Genomic DNA, 18,549 nt, shown 5'->3' with positions numbered 1-18,549 from the left:
ACTTTCTGTGACCACAACCGTTGGGCGAAAATAGCTCAAATAGAGAGACGCAGTTAAATACGTTAATTTTAAAAGCAGAATTAGAAGCATATGAATTCATATTAACTACATATTTAAAATGACTTTGAACATGGTCTCCCTAAATCGACAGTTAATTAATTTGATTCACATTTCCGATTCCCGATTTAGTAACAGTTTGCTGTAGTACTACGTTATCTGTGGGTCTCCCGACATCGATTAGAAGCTGAGACTCACGCTCAAGTCAATCGCGCTCAGTTATAATAAACACCGACGGCGACAACTTGCTTGGCCTGCCTGCCTGTTTTTTTTAATATAAATATATTCCAAAACAGAAACCCCAGCTCAGTGCTCAGTATCTGTTTAAGTCGGCAGAGCATGGGAATTAATTTAGTGCGAGACATGTCAGCTTTAGCTTCGTTTCGGGTTGTTGTCGTAGCTGCTGTTGTTGTTTGCTCATTGACATTGAGCGTGGCTGGTAATTATTATGGGAGACTTGAAAACTTGTCGATGTGAACTTAGCTTGACACTGGCATTATCTTCTATCTGCAGCCCAACAAAGCGATTGTACGGCAAGAGTTCCCAATGGACGGGTTCTCGGGAGTTGTACGCCAGTGCGTCAATGCGATTACTTTATGAGGATATTGGCAGCGAAATTCATTTCTCAATCTGATCGCAATCTATTGCGTGATAATCGCTGTAATGCAGAGCAACACACCGATGTTCAAGTAGGTTGTAAATATTATATTATTATTGTATATACATATATGTAAATTTTTTTGAATTCAATTATTTTTTAAATTTTTATAGGTCTGTTGTCCATTGACAGGTGCAAATGGTGAATGGTTTTCCAGTTCTGTAGCATCAAGCAGAGATACGTTGGGTGCCTCCAAGCATGCGCTGCTGCCCATGTATTGTGGCGCTGTTAAATGGGAGCGCAACAATGATACAGAAACAAACATCAAAGAGTTCCCCTGGCTGGCGCTCATTGAGTATACGAAGCGTATGTAAACCCCCCTGACATGTGGCAAAACCAAAAGTTTACTTATCACTTATTTTGTTTTGGTTCCGAATGACGCAGCGAATCAAGAGAAACTTCATGCGTGTGGCGGCGTTTTAATCAGTCAGCGTTATGTGCTAACAGCGGCTCATTGCATCTCCAATCCATCGATTACTACTTCAGGCTGGAAGATTCAAACTGTGCGCCTGGGCGAATGGGATACAACAACCAATCCCGATTGCCAGGTGCCGAATGCGTTCGAAAACACGGTGTGTGCGCCACGTTATCAGGATGTGCCCGTTGAACAACTTATTGTGCATTCGAAATACAATAGAAGTGACTTTAGTCAGACCTATGACATTGCCATGATACGTTTGGGTGAGGAAGTCGAACTCAGTGACTTTGTGCAACCCATTTGTCTGCCCAACAAACAGTTGCGTGCCGATGAACTGGAGGGTCTGGTCACCGAAGTGTCTGGCTGGCAAGCCACAAACAGTTCGCGACCGAGGAAGAGCCAGGTTCTCATCACCTCCATCGAACATTGCCAGCAACAATATGGGGCACAAAATATACGCATCATGGCATCGCAGCTTTGTGGCAAGGCCAATTCGAATGAGTGTCACGGCAACTCAGGTGGGCCGCTCATGTTGTTCAAAAATGACGTCTATCTGCTGGGTGGTCTTCTCTCCTTTGGCCCTGTGAGGTGTGCTCTGCCAGATTGGCCAGATATCTACACACGTGTCGCGTCTTACATCGATTGGATTCACTCAAATCTAAGAGCTTAAAAGGCAAACTTACTTATTTTATTTGAACACGAAAAACTATTAATTCTATAAATAAATGCAACTTCTTAAAATAATCATAAGTTAAAGCTTTAATTAATTATAGTTTTGAGAACGAGGCGTTATTAATATTTTCAATTGAACAGTTTATAAAACTACATAAGCAGTTTATAGTTCATACCATCAAGCTTAGAAAGCGAGTTTAATTTTAAATGTTGTGCATAATATATACCGAAAGATTAATTCATTTTTGCATTTATTAAGATTATACTGAACTTCTTCCCACTGCTTGTAAAATATTTAAAAATGATTTCACTGTTGCGCCGATTTTGAGTAACTTGTGACTTATCGCAATCCGGCGAGAATCGGTATCGTTTTTGTGAACTTGCAATTATCGATGTAGCCAAGTTTTCAGCTATCCCTTTTATACGCTAAGCAATTCGCTCAGCAGCCAAGTCTTGAAATAATTGTTTTAAAGGTTTTGCAACGCGATAAAACTTAAATTTGTGTGGAAATCGTATTCAATTAGTGGGTGTATCATTTAGTGATGGCGGAAGCTGTAAAAACAGGTAAAATATTGTATAAAAGCGACTGCGAAATACGTGCAAACAAAATTTCCATTCGTGCGTATGTGAGCGACAATGGCGACTATCTTATTAGTTCTCGATATCGATAAGCTTTTTTTTTGTTTTTGCACTACACAGAGCTGCAACTGATTGCAGACGTTTAACTGCAAATTTAAATATAATTTTTGTTGTATATTACAGAAAGCGTACAAAGTGGTTCGTCGCAAAGGCGGAAGCATAGGCGTGGCAAGAAGTCCAAGATGCTGCCCAAGAAGACGAAGAGTCAGTATCCGCCTTGGAAACTCGATATTCTGCCAGCAGTAACGGGAAATGGAGCCGCCATCAGCAGCGGCAGTGGCAATGTTCGCACCAAATTGGTGCGTTCGCGTTCCCTCCTGGTGCCCTATAACACAAATCGCTTTCTAATGGAGGAGCACATGTCCGAGCTGCCGAAGGATGAGTTCGATGACAATTGCTTTGGCTCACAGACCGAAGATCAGGAACTGTTCCTATCGAAAGAGTTCTCCAATGTTTACGAGCGTGCGCGCCTCGAGCGTCTGGAGACAATGAACAAACAGGAGTTGATACAGGAGTGTCTACAGATTGAGGATCGCTACGCAAAGGATCAAGGGCGACAACGTCAGCAGAGCCTGAATGCCCAGAACATATCCAAGGAGTATGGCTTAAAAATACGTACATTAGAGGACAAAATACGTGAACTGACGCGAGAAAATCAAAGTAAGTTTAAGGGTTTTATTTTAACCGAATAAATAGTTTTATTCGAGAAGTTTGTTGAGCTTAGAAAACTGACAAATAACTTGAGACTTAGCCATAGCTATTTAGTTTCATTGTAATAAGTTTCCTATATCAATTTTGAATTAATCGAACAAATCCTTTTCCAGTTTTGCGATCACATATTATACGCTCGCGATCGCCAACAATCACAGCAGCAGCTGCAGCAGCCGCTTCACCGCCCTCGGCAGCCGCGCCCACAGCCAGCGCCGTTTGCGAGCTACAGGCGCGTCAACAGCCGCAGCAACCCACTCCAATGGACTCGTCCAGCGAGGATAGCGAAAGTGATAGCAGCAGCTCCACATCCACGACCACATCCAGCAGCTCGTCGTCGAGCAGCGAAGGTCATGAGATAGGCGTGGCTGGTCTTAATATTGCCAATGGCCATGCAGAGCGAACTGGTCACCAACATCAGCATCGACATCGACGTAGTCGCAGCCGCAGCCACTCGCGTTCTCCCATTCTTGTGTCTGGTGCTGCTGCTCAATTGAATGGTCACGCCAACGAGGAGGAGGAACGCTTAAATCTATTGGAGGCCAGCCGCATGGAAGAGGATGACAACTCCAGTGAGGATGCCAAGAACGAACCCAAATAAATGGTATTTTAAAGACGCGCTCTGGCGCTCCAAAACAAAAAAAAACTGTGTATATATACGACTCAAAACTTGTGGTAAAAACAGTTGCATAATTTTCCCCGCTTAGTTCTAAGTAAAGCGAATAAACTCAAAATCAAAAGCACAAAAAACATACAAACATAAGTAAATTTCGTGCTGTAATCATATAATAATGTTCAAGATCCAGCCTCCGCCAAAATTGCTTTTTTATAATTAATTAATGTGCGTTAAATTTACACACTAAGATTTAGCAAGTAAATTGACAATTTTTATTGAATACTGAATTTTATATAGAAAGAACACCCGGATTTTTAAACTGAATAAAATGTTGAATTGTAATATTGAACTAAGAATACAAATGCAATAATGGAATAATGGGCTTAACTGTACTTATTTTATGTAACAAAACTAAAATTTAAATAAGTTAATTCACACATTATGCTCTATTCTTTTTTGGTTTGGCTATTTATCTACGTGATTTTTGCTGGCAATGATCTTGACAAAAGAGCTGTACTCACTGGCGTAAACACTCTTCGATATGCCCGCGTAGCTGCTGCCCAGCAACTTCTGTTCCCCTGCCGTCAGCTGCGGCTGAATCGTTAGACGCTTGGGACCTCGTACTGGCATCCAGCCACTGACTGGTGCCACGTTGGGCACCATACAGCCACGCACGGCGATGTTGAGCCCCACTAGACCTAAGGAATCGTCGCGATACTCCTGCAGCAGCATGTCCGCCACCCCTAGATCATTCACAGCCTCCATGGCATGGGAAATGTCGAGAAAGTGTGGCAAATAGTTGGCATGTATGAAGTTGACAAAATTGCGGGGCTCCGTACAGAAAGCTTTAGCAAGATCTTCTGGGCTATGTAACAGTCGCTGGGCGTTATCTTCAGCATCTACAAAAGCACAGTATTAAAGACAAGTTAGGCAGCTATTTAGTTATCTAGCTTACACTTGGGATTGAAAACTCTTCCCAGCGCATGCATCATAGTAATGGATTCATCTCGCCCTATCGACTTTAGTGTGTTTGTGGCCTTCCTTTTGCGTCCCTTACTCGGGGCGCTTACATTCAACTGAAGCTGCTTGGTGGCCATGCTGGGCGCACCTTTCAGCGAGCCAAAGTGCAGATTTATCAGCGCATTTCGTATGTCGCCTTGGGCACACACCACAATCGAGTCCATCACATTTTGTGTGGGCAGCTTGTACAATGTCTTGTGCTGCTCCTGTTGCATTAGCGTGCCAAATCGTTTCATGGAACGCTGCATAATTGTGGCAGCTATGGCATTGAAGCTAATGTGCTCGATGCGCAGCTTGGCCTTTAGTTGATCCGTAAAGAGTTTGTAGCTAATGTTGAGCACTCTTGATTTGCTGTCTGCGACTATAAAGACAAGTGGCGATTTGCCATAGTTCACGTACTCGCTGCAAGAGATGAAGGCTTAATAACTTACATCTTCTGTCATTATCGTACTTACTCCATGAGCTCCTCGAATGTGGTTGCTGCATCTTTGAGCAGTACATTGGGAAAGTCTTCGACGAGCAGAATCCTTTTGTTTTGTGCCGCCAGTAGCGATTTGTAGCGCGAGGCGCGCAACAGGAAGCTTTTAAAGGCATCCAGCTGTGAGCTGGCATACGAATTGCCAGTGGGTTGATCGCCCAATGTCTGGATCTCCTCGCAGTCCACGGGATTGATCCATTCCTGCAATGCATAGCCGAACTCTTGAGCTAGCACACGCAATGTTGCCGTTTTGCCCGAGCCAGCTGGTCCAGTGATTAGGCAGATTTGAGCTGGGTATTTGCTGCGTAGCGCTTGGCAATGGAGCAACCAGTTGCGCACTTCTTCAAGTTTCTTGGGATGCACAGCCAGATCATCGCTGCAACTGGGTGCAAAACTCTCTATCCAATTATCGCTTACAATGGGTGCAATTGTAGCGATATCAGTCTGATTTTGCTGCTCTCCATCGAGCGTTAAATCAACCACAGTATTATTTGTTGCACAAATTGTAGAGTTGGTTTTCCTCAGCGAATTTTTGGCAGCAGTTGCGGCGAGGCTTGCGCTTCTTGTGCGTTTCACGGGTACAGCTTCCTCCGCACTGCTTCTCAGCTCACTGAAGGCAGATTTTACCCATGCTTTCTACAGGAATTTAACGCGTTAAATAGACTTTTTGTTGAGCAGCTTAAAATTGTTTACCTTTTTTGCGCTCATTTCGTTTGCTATCGATATCAGACTCGCAGGGCTGCTAGTCTACGCAATGCGATAGGCGAGCACTACAATAATCGATATTTGCCACCACTGTAAATCGATTATCGGTGATGCGATGAGTTGGCGGCACTTCCAGTGCTGCCCAGCCACTAAATTGTGGTGTTTCAAATTTGAATGCAGCATTAAATACATAAATCGTGAGATATTGATTTCGTTTTATTTATTCGTTTTGAAATGCAGCAAGTGCGCTTTACAACTGTACAACACTATGATAACGTTACATTTAAGAGTTTGTGTAGGACTATTTTTTGCATTGTTTCATACATTATATTCATTTCGAATTAGATGCACACTTTCTTTCGTTTGAGACAATTTGACTTCTTTGGTTTTTATTTACAAAAGCAAATTGCATACATACGTAAAATAAACAATTATACATTTAATATATGTGTATATATAAATATAATGAGTAAGCATGCAATACAACTAGGATTTATCATTAAAACAGAACTTAACGTTTAATCATTGAGATACTAGAAGCACGTAAATTAAGCAACGCCTTAACAGCTAACTATAGGGATATCGATCGATATAAAGGAATGAAATATCATCATCATCATCATCAAGGATCATCATTTTATAATCAGTGCCAAATGAAATTTGATTTGTTTTGTGCCTAACCTATAAGAAATGCTTAAAAACTATACAAAGTCATATATGTAGGCGGTAGTTTGCTGTTTACACATCTCGTTCTCTATTATTTTCGCTGCTCAAATCGCTGCGTCAGCGATGCTATATTGGAGCTGCCCGTCGCCGCCTTCACGGTGGGTGGCGTCGGTGCTGTCGTTGCTGCCGCAGCTGTGCCTGGAGCACGCTTCATCAGACCGCTGCTGAACGATGGCTTGGCCGACAGCGGTTTCGGTTTCTGTATGGTGGCCGATGGCGTTGTCGTTGCCAACGTGCCGCCATTGGGCAGTGCTTTAGCTGTCTTCGTGAATGACTTGGGACGTGTTTGGCCTGTGCTGCTGCTGCCACTGCGTGTGACTTGCTGCGGATTGCTGCTGGCTATGGGCGGTTTCTTGGCCGCACTTGCGGCTGCAGTGGCTGCTTGTGGCGCTGGCTTGAAGCTGGAGAAGGCGCGTGTAGGCGAGATGTCGGAGCGTGTGGGCGCCACACGTGCCACAGGCGTGTTGAGTGGCGCTGCACGCAGATATGTGGTTGCAGCTGCTGTTGCTGCTGCTGGTTTCTCCTCTTGACTGCTGCTGTTGCGATTGCTGCCCGCTGGCTTCGGCGGCGCTGGACGTGTTGGACTGCGCGGCGTCTCTGGGATCGACTCCTCAGCGGGAGGAGCAGCTGCGCCTGGTGTTGACGCCTTGCCCGAGTAGATGGAATCGCCGCCATTCAGCTTCTCAAACTCATTGACAATCTCACCCAGCAATCCCATGTCGCCGCCGCTGCTCGACAAACTGGCCACCAGATCGCTGCGCTTGAGGGTTTGTGCTGCTGGAGGAATCTCGTCAATTACCGAGTAAATGTCATCGTTGGATGCGCGTGTTTGTGCCTCCACAAACTCGCAGTCATCGTAGGTGTTCTCTGTGGTCTTTTGCGCTGTCGCTACGGGGAGCTGATAGCCGGCGGAGCACGTCGAGTTGGTCTTCTTCACCAGCGGCGGCGGCCTTGGTGGCGGTGATTTGGGTCTCGATCCTGCAGCTCCAGCGGCAGCTGCAGCATTGGCTGCAGTGCTCTTGGGTCGTGCAGCGGCACCGGGTGGCGAACGTATTGAGCCAAAGGTTTGTACTTGGCTCTTTTTGGTGGGCGAACGCATCGATTGCGTGCGCTTCACCAGATTCTTGGTCTCCTCCTCGCGTGGCGTGGTCTCTGAGTCCGAGTTGGAGGACTCTGCCTGTCCTGGCAATGGCACTGGCATCGGTGCCGAGATCTCCAGCGTCCGCAAGCGTTCGCGATCTATGTAGGTCTTCTCTTTGAGCGGCGCCTTCTCCTCCTTCTTGAGGAACGAGGCCAGTCGTCTGATGGTGCCATCTCGCTTAATGTTCAGCTTGGGATCCGAGTGCAGTGGCACAGGAGGCGCTGGAGCCGAGCGTGTGGGTGACAGATCTCCATCGTTGTCCTTCAACGGCACCATGGTCAGTGTGCTCGAGTCCAGCGTGGGTTTCGATATAATCGGACGTGCTGTGGAGCCGGGATTGGGTGGCGGCAGTGCTGGCGCAGCACGTGTCAAGGTGTCGCCGCGTTTCACCTCCGTGCTGGCTTTCACCACTGGCGGAGCTGGCGCACTGCGCTGTGGCACTGTGACTTGCTCCAGCTGCACGGTGGGCTGCACAAAGGCCACGTTGGGTCCGCTGTAGTTGCTCGACGGGGAGCTGGCATTGTTCAGCGGTCGCAGCGTGAATCCCTTGAATTTGCCAAACATGCCGGCGCCACCAGAGTTATTGGCGCCACCAGCATCGCTTAGATCACTCGGTGACTTCAGCAGCGCCGAGTTCATGTCATCCGAGCTGCTGGGAGTCGATTTGGGTAGTCCTCCATTGGGTCCACCTGGTGGAGGTCCGGTGCCATTCTGATTGGAGCGCAGCGTGGGCGCTTTGTGGCCACTTGTCGTCTTGATGCTGAAGAGAGTAGAAGCGTGACTTTAGTAAGACGTTAACATAGCAAAGGAGTTTGTGTCTGTGTCTGCGTGTGTGTGTGTGTTTGTTACATACCAACAAATAAAAGTGCAAGTAAGTTTTAAAACCATAACCAGGACTTTACATTAAACGTGCGGCTCGACAACGCAGAGCTAAGGGTTTAACAGAGATGTAACATAACAGAGCATTGCAAAGAGAAAAGTAAAAACCAACACCAAACAAAGAGAGCTTAGCTTTAACAGCAGAGCGTGTAACATAGACATAACAGAGTAGTGTAAAGATCAGTGCAAAACCAACACCAGGAAATCAAGACTTAGCATAAAGCTTAACATAAAAGTTGCAGTACTACGTGATATACTTAAAATTAAACATACCAGCCAGCACTCTATGAAAAATAAGTTGGCTTCTTATAAAAGTAATTAAACATATGTACCAATATTAAGTTCAGTTAAATTAAAAGTTGCAACACAGCGTTTATTTATTTAAAGGTTACTGCTAAAACTAGGTTAAGTAACTTAATAACATACACAAATTAAATTAAAAAAAACATACAAAAAGGCAAGGCAACACAGTATGAACACAAAGGAGTACAAGGAGTTGCAAAATGAGGTGAAAAACACCAAACACGCAACATGCAAAAGTTTCTTGGCATGCAAATATTGCAGGGCAGTGTTGTTGTTGTTATTATTGTTATTGTTGTTAGTTGTGTGTTAGTTTTTGGCACACCTCGCGGGGTCGCTCTGTATAAACTCGGCGCCCTCGGTGAGCGCCAAGGGATTTGTAGTGGCATGCAGACGCGGCGCCGTGATGTCCAGCTTGCGTCGCAGTGTGCTGTTCTGCTTATCGTTTCGACTGTTACTGTTAATGTTATTTTTACTGCTACTGTTACTGTTTATGTTAATGTTGTTATTGGCTGTATGCTTAGTGTTATTGTTGTTGAAATTGCGTGGCGGTGGAGCGGGCGGTGGCGTCGCTGCTGCTGCTGTTGTTTTCAATTGACAGGCAGAGAGCTTGCGTCGCAGCTGCGGCACTTCGAGCTCCATCTCGTAGTTGCTCTGGCTCTTGGGTGGCATGGCAGGTGGACGCACTGCGGCCGCTTGACGGGACTTCGATCGCGGCAATGTGCAGTGTATGTTAGTAATTGTAGCCGTGTTACTGTTACTGCTACTGTTACTGCTATTGTTACTGTTACTGTTAGTGTTAGTGATGTTACAACTAGTTGGTGTAGTGGTTAGTGGTTGTGCGTGTGGTGGTACAGGTGGAGGTGGTGCAGACGAAGAACAAGTGGTGGTGCTGGGTGTGTTGGGTGTAGAACTAGTTGCTGTGGCTTTGCAGCAAATGTCGCTGCTGCTGCTGCGGCTGCTGCCACTGGATGTGATGGACGTGGATACATACATATTCTCGGCAAGTTTGCCGCCGGCGAAGAGCTTCTTGTTGCGCTTCATAAAGATGTAGACCGCCCAGCCGACAAGGATTAACGGCAGCACCACAAAGAACAGTATCCACAGCAGACGCTGGAAGCTGAGTGCGCCTGTAATAAAATGAATTAAAAATATGAAGAATATTGATACCAGGTACTTTAATCGTTGTAATTAATATTATGTCAATCTTTAACTATTTCTAAATTTTAGTAATTTCCCGAATTTCTATTTTTCTTTTAAGAAAAAATCTTTTTGTTTGTTCTCCGTTATTTCCTATAAGCAGGAGATTAGAATTTTGCTGGTTGTTGTGAAAATTTATAAATCATCTTTGAAGAATGTATCTTAATATACTGTATTCTTGCCCTTTTCATTTTAAAATAAAACTAAAGTTGTAATTGTGCCTTTTTCATGGGGAAGACAAATATATAATAAATCAATCCATGCTAAAGGAACCATAAAATTTAAAATTTCTTATTTGGAACACACTTTATTCTGTTTCCTACTACTTATAACTAAAGAATTTATAATTTTGACAATGAATATATTAAAAAATGTAAAGAATATTATATTTCTTTCACTATTTGAATAACTTTTTGTCTTCTTAGAGACAACACAATACATAATCATTATCTGCAATACCATATCGATACTATAAATGTAATTCTTGCTGTACTTACTGCTTGGATCTGTGGCTGGTCCGCTGTCGACGGAACCGCCATGTCCTGGCTTGCCGCAAGACTCTCCTCCATAGCCCACATCGCAATGGCAATGTCCCCGACTGTTGCACACGCCATTGTCGTTGCAGTTCTCCGGACAGGCGGATCCCATGCCCAGCTGCCGCACATGATCGATGGCGAGGCACTTTTGATCGACGCACATACTCTCTGTGCCACACTTGGCACCATTCGGTGTTAGACCCGGATCAATGGTCTGCAGTCCGAGATCCACCAGAGCTGTGCGGCAGGCGACAATCTTGCGATCATGACTGACATAGGAATGCGACAACACCGCCGCCGTTTCCATGCCGAACTCCAAGCGCTCATTCAAATGGGTGCAGTGCAGCATGCCGCAATGGACATGCGGAGGCGTGCACTTGACAAAGGTCTTGTTGAGCCGATTGAAGCCACAGTTGCCGAGGCGCGTTCCCTCCACATTCTTGTGGTAGCAATGCTCCGAGTTGTCACCCGTTGGACCCCAAAGGATGCGACACTGATTCGCATGGGAACGACAAGTGCCATGGAAGCAATACGCCTGATTATTGTCACAAGGTTCCGTATCGCGACGGAAGACATCCGCTGGGCAATACTCCGATTCACCGGTGCAATACTCGGGCAGGTCGCATTCGTTCTCCTTGGGTCGACAGGCGCTGCCCGCCAGCTTGGGGCGACACGTCTCCAAGTCACAGCACTCACCGGTTGCACAGGAAGCGTTGCTGTGCAACATGCAGGTGTGCGCATTGCAGCAGCTGTTCTCGCAGTGCGTCGGCAACCCGCAGTCACACTGCTCGCCCGGCTCCACAAATCCATTGCCGCACTGCGGCGAATCGAAGAGCCTCGTGGGTTTGTTGCGCAGACAATAGTTCATGCCACGCGAGAAGGCAATCGTCAGCTGATCGATGCTGCAGCTGCTCCAGTGCACCGGGACGACAGCTGTGCTTGAGGCAGCCATCACACACTTCTCGTCGGGACAATGGCAATCGCTGGAATCGTGCTCCATGCCAAAATTGTGACCCATCTCGTGGGCCATGGTGGTGGCCACCACAGCCTGGACTTGGCTGTGCTGCATGCTAACACCGCCGGAGTATTCGTAGGTGCAGATGGGACCCTTGAGGGCTTTGCCCACCACGCCGCCCGAGAACATCTCTTTGGTCAGCAGCTGGGCGTTGTCGTTGGGATGATCCAGGACCAGTTTGGTGCTGCGATAGTTGAGGAAATTGCGCAGCGTCACATCACCGTCGCTGGAGAACTCGATCTCGTTCGATTCGTTCCAAATTACGACGCCCACCAGCGCCACAAAGATGTTCAGGGGCACATACAGCTGTAAAATACAAAGAAAAAGAGATTAGTACTGACTGCTCAGAATATTTGGCATATTCCTTTCACTTACGGCATTCACAATGTTGGCCAAATCCTTGCAATGCTGATGCACTCGCTTCGCGCTCTCGCCAAAGTGCTTGTACAACTTGTTGTCCACCACAATCACCAGCTCCACATAGCTGGAATACTTGTTCGCATTGTACGGTCCACGTATCAGTTGACTTTCATCGGCATCGGCATCGCGTCGCTGGCGCTTCAGCAAGCGTTGGAATTCGTTGCCATCCAGTTTGTGTGGTTCCCCCGAATGTTTGGCATCGTGTGGAAAGTGGTTGTCCTTGTGGTTGTCGTAGCCACAGGTAGCATTCGTTTGCAGCATGTCGGCGTGCCTGTAATTCAATATTTCCGTTGCCAAAAATTAATAACGGAAGTGCGAGTCATCGTTTCAATTGTTGGGGGCAAGGAATGTTGTTGCAATGGGCTCGGCTAATAAAGCAAATATTTATGTGGAGCAAACATTGCGGCAGGTAAGCGGTAAGCAACTCCTGCGGTGGCAGGGGCAAGTCGATGTTGATTAGCTGCCTCGACAACGGCAACGGTAAAGTAAAAGGAAAAGGCAAAGGCAGAGCAATTGCTCGATTAGATAAGCGCCACTCTCGAAGATGGCCACGTGAACTTTGCATGCGAGAAGTGTAACTTGATGCTTAGATACCCTAGAATCATTGACTAAATAGGTGCAAAAGAGTTGCGAATGAAGCACAAGTAATTCCATTTACAATGAAAGTCACTTTTAATGAAAGCTTCACTTCTTTTCTATACCATATACCTCAAAGAACAATTTCGCTTCATTTGAAGCGAAATATATCACTATCACTATATACATAGATAATACTTGCGCCACTTGACAGATAACATGCGTTATAAAAGTGGGCAAACAGTCGTTGCACTCTCTTCAATTTAATTACGCTTTAATCAGATTAGACAGACGGTTGAATTGTACCCAGATACCTTGTTTGAAGTAGAAATTTATTATTTTTGCCTGTTGCACCCAGTCTGATTTTAAGGAAATGAACAGAATGTTAACTAATAAAAGTTGGAAATAGTCAATTTCCTGTAATTTGGTATTACTAATAGTCGCTATTAAATCCGATTTTATTAAACAAAACAGTTTGTTAATTAGCGAACTATTAATTCGCTGAAATTCTTAGTTACTTAAAGTTCAGTTTATTTAAGCTAATTAACATAGTAATCCCTTTTGGTTCCAACAGACGCTATTACATAGTCTTCAATAGAAATTAATATAATGTTAGCTAACAAATTAAACAGCAATAATTACTATCCAACAAGGCTGATGTAAGGCAACTTTACAGAATGTTGGCTAAAAGCAACCAACTGTTAATTGTCCGCAATTCATGTGTCAAGTCTGGCTTTGTGAAACTTAACAGAATGTTAGCTAACAAGTTGTTCAACAGTCTCTGCAAGTATTAACAGCTGCTATGGAGTGTACACTGTTAAGTCAGTGTACACTGTTAAATCTGCCTTGGTAAAACTTAACAGAACGTTACCTAATGTGTTAAGTAGCAAACTGTTAACTGTTAACTGAACTTCGCAGTTATTTAAATTAGAGTTTATGGAATTTGACAGAATATTCTCAAATTAGCTGTAGCTATTAATTCTTATTTGATTATTCTTAACAGAATAAGTTAATGAGCAAACTGTTAGTTCTCTGCCATTAACACCTTGCATTGCAGCTTGCTGCAATTTGAAACTTCCTTGTTGAACTTCTTCCTCAAGGTAGTAACTCACCTGAGCAGATAGTGGTCATTGTGCAGGCGTCCATTGCTCTCGATATGCGGGTGTATAAAATATGTGTGCTCGCCATCAAAGACGACGCCATTGAGGCTGCCATCGCAGGTGGAAAGCGCCACACTCGACTCCGGTTTGCCGCGAATGCGTCCCTGTTAAAAAAGTGAGAGAAAGAGAGAGAGAGAATGAAAGATAGTTACCACACTGCTTGCAGTTGAAGCGACAACTACAACGACTTGAACTCACCTGATAATGGCATAAATCAACGTCAGTCTTGGTGAAGTTGCGCACCACGTAACCGGAGCCGTTGCCGGAGTTATCCGCCCGATTGCTGGCATTCTGATAGCTCAGGAAGTGGGCGTCGGGCAGCAGGCGATCGTTGCGCTGCAGTTCGATGTGGATGCGTTGTCCTTGGTGCGTGTAGCTCAGCGTTAACTGCTCCGCATGCAGACCATCCTGCAACACATTTCAAGAGATTTCAGCTTAATTTCCTCCACGCACGCAGCATATGTAATGAGGATGAAATGGGGGCGAAACACACGCAAATCTAAATCTAGGGGCGGCTTGTCTATGTCCTCTGCCCTATGCCCGTTCTCACAGTTTTCTAGGTGCGAATGTGTAAAATTCTACGCCCATCTTCACTTTGCTCTGGCTAATAACAGGCTGCCCTTTGGCTCGTGGCAACTAATTAAAAAGGGTTTCATCAGCATTTCAGCATTCCACGTTTTGTGGCACACACACACACCCATTTATTTGGCTAAACACACACCCACACACACAGGAAGCTTTTGCTATATAAAAATATCCTGCGTATATTTATCTTTAATTTACGCTACATGTTTCGGCTTAATCTACAGCCATTTCCCTCAATTTGCGCTGAGTTATTAGTTGGCGAAAACACGCACAGTATTCAGCTTAGTTGTTGTGCATAGTGTATAATATAAGGATTAGCTGATTAAGCCTACAATTTTGGCAACTAGCAACAGTAATGTTTTATGCTTAAATCCCAAGTCTAGACATCTCTTTAATTGAAAACGAAGCAAAGTAAGTTTCACGATTTACTGCTCTTTGCTTTGTTTAATTTACTTTTTTCCTTTTTTCAATATTTAGTTCAACCCTTTGCCACATTGCTCTTCGCTTCTCTCTCAGCTGCTCGCCCCCTTTTTTTTGCATTAGCTTTCAATTGAAATTTTATCTCTGGATATAAAATTTGCTTTTACCAACATCGCTGGCATCTGTTTTGCTGCTACTACGTTTGCTTTTTATCCATTACTTTACACTTGAATTATTACTTTTCTTATTCTTTTACTTTTCACTTTACTTCAGGGCTTTCTTTTAATTTGCAGTTTACCCTTTCCCCTTTCGCCCGCTTCTCGTGCTGCTCAATTAGCTGCTCTGTGTAGAAACTTCTTGCAGCGTTTCTTGTTGAACTTTCGCTTCTTATGTCCACACCGTTGCAGCTTTAACCGTGAGCGATGTCTCAACTTGACCTACTTGATGCCCAAATAGAGAATGGAAAATGGAGAATGGGGACGGGGACGGGGTTGCGTACTTACCGCTGCATCCAGAGAGCTGTGGAGGGCGCGCTTAGTGCGACCATGTTGCACTTGGGGGCGTATCACAGTGTGTGTTGAAAACTCATTAAGGGCAGGAAAATAGTCACCGATGTGTGCTGCAAATGGAAAGGAAAAGAACACGTTTATGAATGTATGTAAATGTGTATGCGAAAGCGATTAACACACTGTAATTATAGCACAAGATACTTAGATACAAATGTATCTGGCATGAGTGTGGAACACACCCAAAAGTTAAGCAGACAGCATGACAAAGACAAATCCGCTGTGAGTGAAACTTTGGCCCTGACTGAAAGGTGTCTCTAATGGGCTTAAGTTGCGCGCATGGCGCATGACAACTTGAGCCTATAATTAAGGCAAAGTATCCGCCATAGTTTGATAATTTTTAAATGTTCCCAGATGACTGATAAGATGCACAGAGTAAACAATAAAGCATCTCTGTGTGAATATCGAGTATATAAAAGCTGATAGCATAGTCACTCAAAGTCTGTCTAATGTGTGATGCATGGCCATGGCCGGTGCTAAAATTAGCGAGTTCATAAATTAAGTATGTGATACAGATTTGGAACTACACACATTATATATGTATGTGGGCATACATACTATATATGAATGCATGTATTTGTGTGTTCTGGGAACTTGCTTGTAACGTAAAACACGTCTAATTAATGCAGACCAAACAGACAGCGCAGATGTCTGACATGCAGCAGCAGCAGAAGAAGAGACTACGTTTTGTATCTTGCAGATACATTTCGCACATGCGTGGGCTCAGCTCTTCTGCTGCTGTCCTCAGCACTTGGGGCACAAGTGGACGCCGTGAGTGCGTCGCTTACTCACTCACTCACATGGCCAGCAGCAAGCAGCGAGCAGCGAGAGCGAGAGCATTGAGCAAAACAATAAACCTCGCCACAAGATTTTGGGGGCCCCCTAAAAAGAAAACATCTTTCAATTTTAGCGACTGCCAAGTCTGGACCAGCAGCAGCATCGTCATCATCATCATCATCATCATCATCATCATCATCTCTTCTACCTCCAACTGCTGCTGCCTCATCTCCATCGAAAAGTCAAGACGCTTTCCAAGTGTCACACGCGTCAGGGCTTTTTTGTTGTTGTTTAACACAACGACGCCTCAAACAAAAACCAGAAAAAGTTTTTGTTTTTTTTCGTTATATTTATATTTTATTTTTATAACTCGCAACGTTTAACGCACAAAGTTGAAGAGCAGACAACTTGGATTCTTTTAGCTCTGCAGATTTCCCTCTTCCCTCTTCTCTTTTCTCTTTTCGCTTTTCGCTCATTTCTCTTCTTTTCCTTTTTGGGGCTCATGTCTTTTGTCATTGCGAACCAGTGATTCGCAATTAACGACACCAGATTTAAGATCCCCTCAAGGGACAGAGCAAAACCTAATCAATTTTCATTGTGTTCGTTAGCTGCATACCAAATATAAGAGGCGATGACACGAGTTTAAAGTGAAACTAATAAAGGTATTTTTATTGCAAGTGCTGTGCGAAGATGAGATCAGTGGAAATTGAGCTGTAAATTTGCTGACAGCCATCGAAATTTGTATTCTAGTCGAAAGAGAATGAGATTTTAAATTGAAATGCTCAGCAAATATTTTTGCAGTGACAATTTACGCATTTTATTCGATTTGGGAAACATTTCTGCGTAAGTCAGCATTAAACTTGTCAATCAATTTCCATTGTGTGTTTGGCCAAATTTAAATTGGAATTTGAATATGAATACGAACAATTTTCATTCATATTTTATAACTATAAAAAACATTTGCCAACAACTGTTGCCAGCTGTTAATTGGCAAACAATGTTGTAGGCATTTTTAATAGCAATGTTCATAATAAATACTTCTGTGAGGAATTTGTTATAATTTGTGGCACGTTCATTTGGTAATTTGTTTATAAATTCAACATTTGTTTAAATTGCTGGGAGCAATAATAGAATATTTTGTTGCTGCAAAGCAACATCATCAAGGAGAGGGGGTAAGTTTAATGGATATGAAGTGACTAATCAATGTCTCAACGCTAATGACTTGCAGACTAATGCAAATGCCCTTAGGACATTCCAAATTACTTGCGAGGAATATTCACTCGGCATGGGTGTGAAACTATTACAGAAACTAATTAACCCAAAACGAAGACATCCAATGATTGATAGTTGCGAGCGTTCTAATGAGCTGTGCTTCGTGGTAATTAATAAATAATAAAAATCGTGTTAGTATGCGAGATTCAAGATGGAATTTATGCAGTTTATTTGACCAGTTTTGTATTCTTGCGAGGGACCTTAAAAATAACTGCGAAAATGTTTATCAATTGATAAGCAGACTGCTGCTGGTGATAAGCGACGACTTATGATATCTACTATGTGGTTATAAATAGTCGAGTGTGGAAGGCAAACGCCACAAAACACAAGGGGTCATAAAATATGCCTCGGCTGTTCAGAGAGAGCAAACGGCGCCAGGAGGCGTTACAAGGACCTTTTTGTAGTGGAAAATCATTAAAACTAGAACACAACAAACACACACACACTTAACAGATGCGTCGTGGGATACACGTTTGGCTAGACAGCGGGAAATTATCACACGAGACGCTGCGAGCTCTGCTCTCAGCTCGAGGCATAAAACATATGGTGCATTTTTAGAATGAGAGCTCAGGGTCAGAGCGGGGAACTGGAATTGGAACTGCGACTGCGATAGAGGCTAAGGATGAGGCTGAGGTTGGGCGTTGTCTGGCCGCGCACGTCCATCATCGTCTCCGCTGATGATGGGATTGAAGACCTAAAAATAAAATGAAATAGGAAAAGCAGACGCCGTTGTTTTTGTTTCAGTTTCTGCTTTTTTTTGACGTTTTGACGAACTCATGTCATCGCCTTTCTTTGAAGTCGATGATGACGATGAGGATGCTCATGATTGTGTGGCAAAGGATTTGCCACGCTTGAGGATTAGTTGGACCAACAGTGCAGCGAGTGTGTTTACTGCGTTTTTGTTTGGTTGTTTTGGTTGGTCTCTGTTTGTGCGCCTCTTCATGGGGGTTACAACAGCCTCGGAAATTTTATTATCGCACACAGCCCGCAGTCTGTTAACTGAAT

At 44.2% G+C, this 18,549-nt stretch overlaps 4 protein-coding genes across 4 annotated transcripts in view; 2 read left to right on the top strand and 2 right to left on the bottom strand.

Moving 5' to 3' along the window:
- The first annotated feature begins 244 nt into the window (after positions 1–244).
- Positions 245–1,883, top strand: LOC133838133 (serine protease easter). Its single transcript, XM_062269118.1, has 4 exons — positions 245–496; positions 571–746; positions 829–1,021; positions 1,100–1,883. The coding sequence occupies exons 1-4, from the start codon at positions 397–399 to the stop codon at positions 1,801–1,803; spliced, it is 1,173 nt and encodes a 390-aa protein (XP_062125102.1). The 5' UTR covers positions 245–396; the 3' UTR covers positions 1,804–1,883.
- A 327-nt stretch (positions 1,884–2,210) lies between these two features.
- On the top strand, positions 2,211–3,821 carry LOC133838134 (protein HEXIM1). The gene is made up of 3 exons (XM_062269119.1): positions 2,211–2,369; positions 2,568–3,104; positions 3,269–3,821. Exons 1-3 carry the CDS (start codon positions 2,348–2,350, stop codon positions 3,751–3,753), a joined length of 1,044 nt encoding a protein of 347 aa, XP_062125103.1. The 5' UTR covers positions 2,211–2,347; the 3' UTR covers positions 3,754–3,821.
- Positions 3,688–6,064, bottom strand: LOC133838127 (cell cycle checkpoint protein RAD17). The gene is made up of 4 exons (XM_062269110.1): positions 5,960–6,064; positions 5,244–5,902; positions 4,724–5,190; positions 3,688–4,667 (listed from the first exon to the last, which is right to left on the bottom strand). The coding sequence occupies exons 1-4, from the start codon at positions 5,972–5,974 to the stop codon at positions 4,234–4,236; spliced, it is 1,575 nt and encodes a 524-aa protein (XP_062125094.1). The 5' UTR covers positions 5,975–6,064; the 3' UTR covers positions 3,688–4,233.
- A 112-nt stretch (positions 6,065–6,176) lies between these two features.
- LOC133838118 (disintegrin and metalloproteinase domain-containing protein 12) overlaps positions 6,177–18,549 on the bottom strand; it is a 38,321-nt gene continuing 25,948 nt past the window's right edge. The window contains exons 2-8 of the mRNA XM_062269092.1: positions 15,433–15,548; positions 14,123–14,332; positions 13,877–14,028; positions 12,144–12,459; positions 10,715–12,074; positions 10,012–10,147; positions 6,177–8,598 (exon numbers count right to left, since the gene is read on the bottom strand). Coding sequence (XP_062125076.1) covers positions 6,729–8,598; positions 10,012–10,147; positions 10,715–12,074; positions 12,144–12,459; positions 13,877–14,028; positions 14,123–14,332; positions 15,433–15,548 — 4,160 coding nt within the window. The 3' untranslated portion in view covers positions 6,177–6,728. The remainder of the gene's footprint in view (positions 8,599–10,011; positions 10,148–10,714; positions 12,075–12,143; positions 12,460–13,876; positions 14,029–14,122; positions 14,333–15,432; positions 15,549–18,549) is intronic.

The sequence above is a fragment of the Drosophila sulfurigaster genome, chromosome 2R (genome assembly GCF_023558435.1).
Source record: "Drosophila sulfurigaster albostrigata strain 15112-1811.04 chromosome 2R, ASM2355843v2, whole genome shotgun sequence".
In the NCBI taxonomy this organism is placed as follows: Eukaryota; Metazoa; Arthropoda; class Insecta; order Diptera; family Drosophilidae; genus Drosophila; species Drosophila sulfurigaster.
This window is presented reverse-complemented; position numbering and strand designations above follow the sequence as displayed.